Source organism: Cynoglossus semilaevis, chromosome 13 (assembly GCF_000523025.1).
Source record: "Cynoglossus semilaevis isolate Cse_v1.0 chromosome 13, Cse_v1.0, whole genome shotgun sequence".
NCBI lineage: Eukaryota > Metazoa > Chordata > Actinopteri > Pleuronectiformes > Cynoglossidae > Cynoglossus > Cynoglossus semilaevis.
The window spans coordinates 17,889,836-17,902,027 of record NC_024319.1 but is presented as its reverse complement, the minus strand read 5'-3'; the positions used below and the strand labels follow the sequence as shown (position 1 = coordinate 17,902,027).

The 12,192-nt window shown below is 39.4% G+C and overlaps 1 protein-coding gene across 3 annotated transcripts in view; it reads right to left on the bottom strand.

Moving 5' to 3' along the window:
- The window catches only part of fli1rs (Fli-1 proto-oncogene, ETS transcription factor-related sequence), an 18,635-nt gene that overhangs the window by 6,102 nt on the left and 341 nt on the right, over nt 1-12,192 (bottom strand). For 2 of the 3 annotated variants that reach the window (XM_008324028.3, XM_017038247.2), the window contains exons 2-4: nt 4,153-4,352; nt 3,296-3,462; nt 2,575-2,778 (exon numbers count right to left, since the gene is read on the bottom strand). In XM_008324028.3, the coding sequence (XP_008322250.1) occupies nt 2,575-2,778; nt 3,296-3,462; nt 4,153-4,352 (571 nt within the window). Of the gene's footprint in view, nt 1-2,574; nt 2,779-3,295; nt 3,463-4,152; nt 4,353-11,861; nt 12,157-12,192 lie in introns of those variants that run through there. The other variant, XM_017038246.2, reaches the window with a different exon arrangement.

The following is a 12,192-nucleotide window of genomic DNA, read 5'->3' as shown; positions in this document are numbered from 1 at the left end:
AGCTCCTCACCCTATCTCTAAGGGAGCGCTCTGCCACCCTGCGGAGAAAGCTCATTTCAGCCGCTTGTATCCGGGATCTCGTTCTTTCGGTCATGACCCAGAGCTCATGACCATAGGTGAGGGTAGGAACGTAGATCGACCGGTAAATCGAGAGCTTCGCCCTTTCGGCTCAGCTCCTTCTTCACCACAACGGACCGATACAGCGATCGCATTACTGCGGCCGCCGCATCGATCCGCCTGTCAATCTCACACTCCATCCTACCCTCACTCGTGAACAAGACCCCAAGATACTTAAACTCCTCCACTTGAGGCAGGACTTCCTCCCCAACCCGAAGGATGCAAACCACCTTTTTCCGGTCGAGGACCATGGCCTCGGACTTAGAGGTGCTAATTTTCATCCCAGCGGCTTTACACTCGACTGCAATCGAGTTGCAATCGAATTGCAGTCGAGTGAGTTTTGTTAATAGTATCAAATCAATTCTAACATTGCTGTTAGAAATGTCTGGAACAACCATCCAAGATTGTGACCAGACATTGCCGTTCATTGTTGTCACTTACACTGAAGGAGCGGTCTGTTCATTTTCATCAAGTTTCAAGTTTAAGAGATTTTTTTATATTGGGGGCGTATTCCAATAGTGGTAATATTTTACTGATTGGGAATAGCAGACCCCTTCTTGAACCGCAACTTTACAAGGTGGAGGGCTGAGTATCTCAATGAACCTAGGAGCTTAATGCCCCTGGTAGGGTCTCCCAAGGCAAACGGGTCCTAGGCAACAGACAAGGAAGCTTATGTCACCGGATCGGTGTTACCGGGGCCCCACATGGAAGTAGGCCTGGGGTTGGGGCTTGCAGGCGAGTGCCTTGTGGCCAAGTCTTTGCCTACCCGAAGAAGCGACATGGGCCTGCCTTCGAGTAGGCCCACTATCTGCAGAAAAATTCACAAGGAGGCTACTGCCTTGTACTTTGGGTGGCGGTCGTGGGTGGGGACCCCGACAGCCCAATCCGTGGACAACTACTCTGGCTATGAGGGCACGGAATGTCACCTCGCTGGGGAGGGGGTGGGGAGGGCAATGCTGGCTAGATATAGTCGGGCTCACTTCCACGCACAGTCTGGGCTCTGGGACCCAACTCCTTGAGAGAGACTGGACTCTCTTCTACTCTGGAGTTGCTCATGGTGAGAGGCGGCGTGCTGGCGTAGGCTTGCTTATAGCCCCCCAGCGTGTCAGCCGTGTGTTGGAGTTCTCCCCACTGAGCGAGAGGGTCGCTTCCCTGCGCCTTTGGGTCGGGAATTGGTCTCTCACTGTTGTTTCGTCCTACGGGCTGAGTACCCGGCTTTCTTGCAGACACTGGGAGGGGTGTACTGGAAAGTACTCCTCCCGGGGATTCCCGTGTTCTATTGGGGAACTTCAACGCTCATGTGGGCAGTGACAGTGACACCTGGAGGAGTGTGATCGGGAGGAACAGCCTCCCTGATCTGAACCGCAGTGGTGTTTTGTTATTGGATGTCTATGCCAGTCACAGTTTGTCCATAATGACCACAATGTTCACCATGGCCTGGGCATTCACAGTGCATCGTATGCCCTTCGGAATGCCTCCCACGGGGGGAAGGAGGAAGTGTCTGGGGAGAGGGAAGTCTGGGTGTCCCTTCTTAGACTGGTCAACCCGGCCCCGGATAAGTGGACGATGATGGATTGATGGATGGATAGATGGATAGATGGGATAAGCAGACTTGTAGGGAGTGAATAAAAAAAGTTTTCAAGCAAAACAATTTGCAAGACCTGGAAGCCAGCTGAATATCTAAATGTCTATGACTGTCTTCTTCTTTTCCTTTCGGCTTTGTTCCTTTTTTTTTTCAGGGGTTGCCACGGCGAATCGACGTTTTCCATTTCACCCTATTCTATGACTGTAATAATTATAAATACATTTTAGGATTTTTTTTTTGTAGTAGAGTTGATAGAGTTGATTATTCTTAGCAACACTGAAACACCTCTTTTCTTTGAAATATGCAATGCAGTTAGTAATTTGCACTATAATTAGTGATAATTGGGCCAAACGGTGAAAAATAATGGTTAGATAAGTTGCAACCCTGTTGCATTTCATTTATTTATATGAGCAGTTAATTTCAATCGACCTATTTATTATTTGTTTCATTTCTTGACAGTAAGTCTTTTCTAAAGTCTCTTTTGTCTCTGCTTACATTCCAGTCACAAATGAAGGCCTTAAGAAAAAGTGCTAGCTCTACAGTACAGTATTTTCCGGACTATAAGTCGTACTTTTTTCCATTCTTTGGCTGGGTTTGTGACTTACTCAGGTGCGACTTATATATTTAAAATATATATAATTTCACAGATTTATATTTTTAACTGATAGCCGCTAGAGGGCACTCTAGGCTTGTGATTTATGGCTTATACTCTGGAGTGACTTACATACAGTATGTTTTTTCTTCTTCATTATGCATTTTTTTGGCTTATACTCCAGTGCGACTTATAGTCCCGGAAAAATATTGAACTTCTGATTTGAAGCAATGTCACCTGTCCGAGAAAGTGAACACACAGTTACAAATGCGGGCCTTACTTTGCCGGAGATAATTCAAGTGAGAAAGCAGCATGTCTGCATTGTAAGCCGATGTAAGTCGCATCATGTCTTCTTTGGTCATCTTGCACAGGGACTTTCCATCTAGTGCCTGAAATAGTTTAGCATCCACCTCCTCCAGGACGTATTCTTTGATGGCCCAGTCCACCCACTGCCGCACATGGTCCTGTGTCCAAACTTCTGGATCTGGATTAATTAGTGCAGGGAGGCCAAGTGGGTCAGAGATGAACAGAAGAAGCAAAAATTTTATGTTCAAAACTTTTTCGGGCCCATTACCTTTGCTTACATTATTTCACCATAACTAGATGTTGTACACCTACAACTTCATTTCTCATAAATGAAAGTGTAAAATATGTCAGTTGATTCAGTTTAAGTCTCAGTATGAGTTAGATATTAAATCCTAAAGTCAGCTTTTTTTCCTTTATGAGTTAGATATTAAATCCTAAAGTCGTGCCCATAGAAATTGATTTCAGTAACCGAGCAGATATTTAGGAAATTAAAAAAGATAATGTCTTGCAGCACTTTTTCCTGCAGAAAAGTCAAAATTAATAAACATTATATCTATCTATCTATCTATCCGTCTGTCTGTCTGTACACAAACTCAAATACTGCTTATTGAAATTGGCTTAGTTCCAAGCCATTCAAACGCATATCGGACAGCCTTTTGGAATAATGTTGAGTCAATGCATGTCCGTCTGCTCACCAGCTGGCACGATGACCCGCTTCTCCTCCACAGTGGTGCTGGATGGGCTGTTGGTCTGTGGGCTGAAACCTGGCTCCCCATATGTGGACTGGTATGGCATCATAGCCCCATCATTACTCATGTGTCGTGAACGTCTGGTGGGGCCTGACTCAAGAGGGGCCTTACAACTAAAGCAAAAAAAAAAAAAAGAGCATAACAAATCTGTGTGTAAAGTGCAAGGTACAGTCTAATTTATTTACAAAATAAAAAATAAAATTTGCATCTGTGACACAGACAACAGAGTGGTATTTTAAATGTGCAACAGGTATATTCTGTTGCAGTTTTTCCTTAACTCTAAAGCTGACATCTTGAGGTTTGTCTTCATCGGTCTAGGCAACAGTGAGAATTAAATACTCACCAGGTGGAAGGGGACGGCAATAAAAACAAGAAAGAGCACCTCTTAGAGCTATTGAAGGAGAAATTCCTGTCTTCAATTCCTTAGTTTGTAAAAATTGTCTCATACTAAATAGACCTAGGTTTTACACTGACTAGGTTTTTTTTTTTAATCCCTTTTTTTTTTTTGAGTTTTCTTTTTTAAATCCTTGCACTTTGTTTGTTGACTTACTTATACAAATGTTTGACTTTATACATTATTTTTTTAATTCACTAGGTGGCAGGGGACAGCCACAAAATTGAATTCTTTCAATTCCTGAGTTTGTCAAAATTGTGTTCAACTAAATAGACCCGGGTTTTACACTATGTTTTTTTAAACCTTGCAATTTGTTTGTTGAATACAAATTGGTTGACTTAAATGACTTTCTAAAGGATGATTTTATGACCTGTGCTCCCCTGAAGTCATGCAGCTGCTCCCTACTCACCTGCTCCCATTGATGTTCTCACTCCTTTCCCCAGTATTCTGGGAGACTGACTCCACCCACTCTGGCTCTTGGGCCTGAGAGCTCTGCTTGGAGGCCTGGCTTAACCCGCTGGGTGTTGTCATCTCAGTCTTCATCTGTAGAGCTGGAGGGTAGGGCTGCTCAAAAATTGGCTGTTCTTCACTCACCACAGACAGGGCTTCCTGTCCCCCCCCCAACCCAAAAAAACACAATGGTCAGTGTGAGTGTCTTTACGTGTACTTCACTGCGTTCATAATTTTCATGTTGTCTGTTCAAACCCATAGGAATAGTTTCATTTGTGTACCTTGTTGATATCAAGTACCGATAAGCAATAATTGGTACTTTCTGTTAGGTTTGAATAAATATGCAATTAAATGGACGGCAGTGAAATATAAGTGGCGTGGCTCTGTGACACGTTGTGACATGCAGTGCATGGTTGCTCAAACCCAAACCACTGGGAGGACACCAAGCATGAAAATGCTTACAGTCGGTTTTTTTTTCTTCCTATTAATAGTAGGTCATTTAAAGGCAAAAGAAAACGAATATTTCTGTATCAGACACTAACTATTTAAACTGACAGTAGCATTGCAACTGAGAGGAGAGAGAGTTAGCATTGTGATATATTAAATTGCTTTGTATTGTAACAGAACAAATCTTTCAGTGAGTCTTGCTCATGTCATTGAACATGACCTATTTAACAAACACGTTGAAATAACAAACAAACAAGTCGCACTTTTTTTCATCCTTTGGCTCGGTTTGAGACTTATACTCAGGTGCGACTTATATATTAAAACATATAATTTCACATATTTTCACGTTATTTTCACACTGACAGCCGCTAGAGGGCACTCTAGGCTTGTGTACCTGTATTTGCTACTCTTGTACACTGACAATTTACATGTTTGTTATCCCTGTATTTGCTACTCTTGTCCCACTGACAATTTACATGTTTGTTATTTTCGCACTGACAGCCACTAGAGGGCACTCTAGGCTTGTGTACCTGTATTTAACAAACAAGTCGCACTTTTTTTCATCCCTAAGGCTCGGTTTGCGACTTATACTCAGGAGCGACTTATATATTAAAACATATAATTTCACATATTTTCACGTTATTTTCACACTGACAGCCGCTAGTGGGCACTCTAGGCTTGTGTACCTGTATTTGCTACTCTTGTACACCGACAATTTACATGTTTGTTATTTTCGCACTGACAGCCACTAGGGGGCGCTCTAGGCTTGTGTACCTGTATTTGCTACTCTTGTACACCGACAATTTACATGTTTGTTATTTTCGCACTGACAGCCGCTAGAGGGCACTCTAGGCTTGTGTACCTGTATTTGCTACTCTTGTACCTCTGACAATTTACGTTTGTTATTTTCACAGTGCCGGCCGCTAGAGGGCACTCTAGGCTTGTGTACCAATGTCTGCTACTCATGTACCACTGAAAACTTACATGTTTGTTATTTTCACAGTGACGGCCGCTAGAGGGCACTTTAGGCGTCCGTACCAGTATTTGCTACTCCTGTACCACTGAAAAATTACGTTTGTTATTTTCACAGTGACAGCCACTAGAGGGCACTCTAGGCTTGTGTACCTGTATTTGCTACTCTTGTACCACTGACAATTTACGTTTGTTATTTTCACAGTGACGGCCGCTAGAGGGCACTCTAGCTGGCTGGTGTAACTTATATATGTTTTTTTTCTTCCTCATTATGCATTTTTTGGCTGCTTCGACTTGTACTCCAGAGCAAGTTATAGTCCGGAACTACGGTACTATCCATGAGGGCAATGGGACACTCAACTAAAGACAACAAAATACACTTGCAGGTAATTACAGAGCCATACTGTACATTCAGATAACTTTACATTAATCATAATGTGTAGTTTTAAGGATTTGTAAAACTGTAAGTTTAAACAAAAAGATAAAACAAAAAATAACAAAGCTATGAGTCAAACTGATAGCACTATTACAGTCGGTGCCTTGTTATTATTTAAAGATTTTTTTTTAAGAAGTGAAACAGAAAAAAAAAATTTCTAATGCAAAATGCAGATTTGACCATGATCTATAACAGGAGTTAATTTGTGAAACATGCAACCACTTTTGTCATTACAACTCTCTGAAGTTAGGGGAACAGGGGGAGGCTTTATCTCTCTGGGTAAAGGGCACGTTTCATCTCAAGACCCCATCTGTTTTTTCTTTGTCTGCATGTAAATGAGTGGATTGGATATGAGAACGGTTGTCTAAAGTTAGTGCAAGTAAATGTTTGTTTAGAGGACTCGGGCATTGTCTCAGGACCTTGTACGTCAGCGGCGAGCTTTGTCAGGAAACCTGGCCGCCCATGTGCAGAGGAACCTTTTGGCACAGACTGAGAGAGAGGAAGTAGTGGTGGGGTGGAGGTACAATGTGAAAATGTGGGTCATTATAAGGCTTCAAAACAACATTTAAACCCTGTGAAGTTGTGGTGGCGGTGAAAAGACTACTAACTTAAATCAAGTGCAGCCTCTACTTTTCCGTAATTACTTGCTGTTGTTTTTTTTTTTTCGTCATTGTTGCCTGAGCATTGTTAAGTAAAATCAGCGTGGCATTTCCTGGTGACTGCGGACATGAATTCCTAATGCACATGACATTTCGTTTGAGTTGTCAGGTATAGTCGAACATCTGGCTATACATTTTAAGTTTTGTCGAATTTTACGTTTTAGGTATAAACCCCATTCAAATTCACATTAAATTTTTTTTTTTGTCGGAGGGCTCTCTCACCACCACTTGATTTTTCTTTTTGCTGTATAGACAAGCAAACTTAGCTGGGTTTGCTCTGCTCAGCCATCATATAGAAGGGTATATCGAGGTCATCAAAGACATAGCGTGCAACCATGGACTGTCCACAAAGATAGGAACCTCAACGCACCACATAAATCAAATCCCAGCCTAGACGGAGACCTCTGTAAGTGGCGTTTGTTTGTGCTAGGTTCTTCTATGACATCACCCCCCCCGTCCCCCCCCCTAGAGATATACATATATACATATATATATACATATATATACATATATACATATATATACACATATATATGTATATGTTTATACATATATATGTATATACATATATGTATATATACAGTATATATACATACTGTATATATAGACACATACAGTATATACACATATATGTATGTGACAAAGTGTAGAACAAGTCAAAAGTCAAGAAAGTGGTCTTACTGATCTTACATAAAACCGCAAAGCTGAAAGGTGAGAAAAACATGCTACATACTCGGAAAAGGGTAGATGCAAGTCCAATAGATGCTTCAATTTAATTCTTCTCCTAAGTGACCGTAAGACAAGAGAGTCCAAGAAATTAGTAGTTTGCAAAGGGAACGATGGTAGATGGTGAGCCATTTAAATTAATTAAAGATAATTGAATACAAAATATGGATGGAATTCTCTTTTGTGCAAATCCCTTGGACTGAGGTAGGGACTATGTACATAGCAAAGTTTAATTAACTGGGTTAATATGCGTTTTAAATATTAACTCTGTAGAAGAAATATTTGTTAACTATGCTAGTGTTACTCTCATTTTAACACATGGTTTTGGTTTTGGTTTTGCCAAATTCTGTGAAGAGTTCTACTACTTTTGAATTGGATCCTAGATCTAAAAGAAATGAAATGATTTTAAAAATTCAAAAAAAAAGTGTAATTTGAATAAAATTGAATTTAATAAAAAAAAATCTGGTAAACCTTATTCCTTTAAAACTTTAGAACAATTAAAATCTTTTTTAAGATTGTTGAAACCAGATTAACAGGATGAAACAAATGAAGCAAATAATGGGATGCAAAACAAATTGGTCTGAAAGAGAAATTCGAAAACTCAATGAATCATGTGACGTTACATGTAAACTATTTGTTTTCATGTTTACAATACAATACAACACTCTCCCTTTATGAAACTGGAGAGAAAGAAAGCCTTCTTCACTGGATGGAATTTTAATATACAATATTAAAGATTTTTTTTTAAGTTTTACAATCACATCTGGTCTTACAACCTACTAGACCGCAATAGTTTACAATCTGGCAAATATGAAATAAATGTGACTGCATTTGCACTTTAAGAGTAGAAGGCACCTGAGGCTACAGGGAAGGGTAAAAATTGGAAGAGTAGAAGGCACCTGAGGCTACAGGGTAACACCGGAAATTGGGATTGATTTCAACCTTAGTGATGAATGTTTTAGATTTTGATAAGTATTGGAGTAAAAAAAAAACAATTCTTAATTAGTTATATGGTAGCAAGGCAGAAAAAAAAATGTGTTAGTCTTGATGAGTTTATCCACACCTCAATCAACTTTACATGCCTAACCCCAGTTATCTGGGCTAGCATACAACATACACACACCTCTTTAGTATTAAATTACAGTCAAATGTCAAACTGCAAAGGGAAATGTAGAACACATGGAGGCTAGTCCGGAGTAAACCTGATCTTTGTGTGTAAAAAATCAACCATATCGGTTAATATGTTATTTAATTTTACGGTTTACGGTTATTGTATTTAAAGGGATTCAGGGCCTTAACCACAAACCTCACTGCACCTGCTCGAGACATAGGCCGGGAGAACAGTCTCAAAAAACTCTAAAACAAAAGTATTGTCAACAAGTTTACGTCAACGTCGTGATACCAAACGTAATGGGTAAAGTTTCTTTAATTTAATTAAAAAGGTGCAACTGGTTTATATGGACCCAGTTAAATAGTGCAGGTCCACGCCATAGGCGTGCTGCGTTTTGGGGGCCTAATTCTAAATTTGTAGTTCCTTCGATACGTTTTCGACAAGAAAGAAACAGGTTAAAAAACAAAACAAAAACAAAAACAAAATAAAACAAAGCTCCGTTTCTTAGTAGAAAGTGCGTTTACGGAGAAAAACTTACATCACCCGCTGTTTATGACACATCTGAAAAGAATGCTGCTCTCTCTCTCTCACGCACAATCTTTATTTTTCCTCTCTCTGTCTTCTCCTCTACACTACACTAGTGTCACGACGTTTGAAGTCGAACTCAAAGCGTCTCTAAAAGAACGAACGTGAAGGTAGAAAAAAAAAGGAAACCAAGAATAGCGAGAAGAGATGCAAACAAATAAAGAGACGTCTATCGTGTTGATGGCGCAGTCGTTTGACTCGTCGTTGCTTTTTACATTAAACTGTTTCGGTCGAGTTTGTTGTTGTTTTTGCTCAAACAAGAAGTCGTTTCTAACGAAGAAGCTCACAGTAGCCTGTAAGGTGTATTATAGATAGATAAAGGTCAGAGTTATGTGATCCTAATCTTTGAAACAAGTTTGAAATGTGTGTGTAGTTTCACTCAGAAAGTGAGATTGTGTCCTGGTCTTACTAGTTAATCAATGATAAACCTCCAAGTCTTTAGACTAATTAATTAAGCTTTTTAACTTTTTTTTTGGTCAAATCAGAACTTTTTATTTACTAATTAATGAATAATAATAATAATAATAATAATAATAGTAATAATAATAATATCGTTAAAAATCTAAGAGGCCAAAAGTGAACATGCCAAAGGGAAAAAAATAAAAATAAATAAATAAATGATAAAAAAATACCGTGTAGAACATTTCTATTTTAAATTACGTTTTCTAAAATGTTTTATGAATTGGCCTAAAATAAGGAAATTATATATTGAACGTTTATTTTACTTTAAATTATTTAACACGACACCAACAACTTATCCGTGATGTGTTTCTAAAATATTCGATTAATTAATAGTCGTAATGAAATGTCCAACTCCCCGTTTTATAACGTCGCAAGACATTATGGCAATGTGTGTATCAATAAAATATATTATGTAGGGTAAGCAAGGTGAAACACACGTAAATAGAAAATAAATTGCCGCCATTTTAAAGGGCAGATTATATCACCGAGAGATGACGTATGGAACTGGACCAGCAAACGCTTTCCTGTCATAAACGCTGTCTGAACCAATTCAATATAAATTAGTAGGAACGTCATCGGACCGTCCTGTCTTCAAGCAACAATCATGGACCCATTGCTAAAACCAAGTAAATCCCGTATATTTTTTTTTCCTCAAGTGACATTTAAGTTTTTGCAATAAAAATATAAACAGCCGATAAAACCGCCGTTTACGTAAAAATAAACAATTGAAAAGAAAATGGTTATTATACTGTTGAACTTCTATTAACCAAGACATTAAGTAGACTTTGTTTTACAATGCTCGTAGAAAACCCGAATAAAATCACACGATGTAATCTCTGTACCTTAGACCTTTTCACATTAGGTGTACATAATTAATAATTTATAATAGAATCCCCTTATCAAATATCAAGTGACACGAGGCCTACTTAGAAAACTCGAATGCGGTTTTCAATCACTACCTCAATTACTACAAAAGTGCTCTGTGAGAAGGGTGATATAAAAGTGTGTTTAGAAATAATTCTATACTTAAGTTTGCATTATTATTATTATTAATAATAATAATAATAATAATATACAAAATTAGGTGTAGCCTCTATATAAACAGGCGACGAATTGAATTGTACAAGTGAATGTCACTCCCTTTCTTCGCCTCGTCTGAGGCAAGTTGCAGAAAGCAGAAGTAAAAGTTAAGTCAAGCTGATTTTGCAAAAGCCTTGGCAGCTGCAGTTACAAACAACGGTGCAGTTGGTTTAGCACAGACTAACACGGCAAACATACACAAGGGGAAGGCGGGGGAGGGGAGGAGTATTTCACAGGCGCTTTTGTTGCGACACTTCTATGAACCATTATCAGGCAAAATAAAAACTTAATCCATACCCGAGCATAACTAATTAAAACGTTCCACCATTTACCAATTGACATTCTGTTCTTTATTTGAACGATAGTGACGATCGGAAATGATGGGAAGGGCGCAGTGCTGGGGTAGAATCAGAGCAGAATTAAAACAAGGCACTTTTAGAACACTGCATTTCTCAAGGTGATGCTTTTTTTGTCCAAGGAACGGAAATGTGCGCGGAAAGTTAGAGGTTTAAGACAGGAAGCGTGTTGGGGTGAGATAACGACACCTGACAAGTTGTTCCCGCTTGCAGCAGCAATAAATTATACTTAAACGTAAACCTTAGAGAGAGAGAAAAAAAAACAACCAAAACAAAAAAACCATCTCCGCTGCTGACAGGACTCCACAGGGGAAAGCGCACCAGCAGCATCTACGTACCTGCACTTTCAACACTCAAGTTTAAAAACTGCACTGATTCAGTTCTTTATTGTTTTGTTTTTTTTGTGCTGCGTCGACTCTGTTTAAAAAAAACAAAAACAAATCAAAAGGCCACGGAGCATGAATGCACCCGATCTTAAGTTATTCAAGCAAAAGAAAGAGGATAACGAATATATCAATTTTCAATCGCATTTTCGTTATTTTCTAATGCATTTTACTTTCACTTTTAACGGATAAATAAATAAAGATAAACAGTATTTAGTTAGCCAAGAGACCGTCCAGAAACAAATCAAAGGCCCAAAAAATGTTACATGTCTAGAGGGAGCCACTACCAAGTGACAGGCCCTATTGGGGTTCATTTATACATATTATTTGATGGATTTGTTTCCAAAAACACATATACAAAGATACACGCATATACAAAGGCTTTAAATTAGCCTACAGAAATTGACCATGACATTGTGGGGGGGGGAAACAATGAAATGTATAAAAATACCAGTCATCTTAGGTGATGTGATGAAGTGACGAAAGTTAGCCCCGCAGTATCCGAATAGATCCCTGATGCCAACAACGACACCTGAATTCCGAGCATCATCTCCGTTAACAACTTAGTCGCTGTTTAAAGAGATACTGGAGTGTCGCAGGCTGCCGCTGCTCGGTTCACTGAGCTCTTCTCCGCTTCATTTTTGACGAAACACTACGGGGGGGAAATAAAGTACTGGGGAACGGGGGGGGGCGGCGTCGGTTGATCTAGTCTGAACAGGCAATTAGTGTTTTTATGTGAGTGTTAAGATGTGGTGGTTAGTTTTGTTACAGAGCAACATACA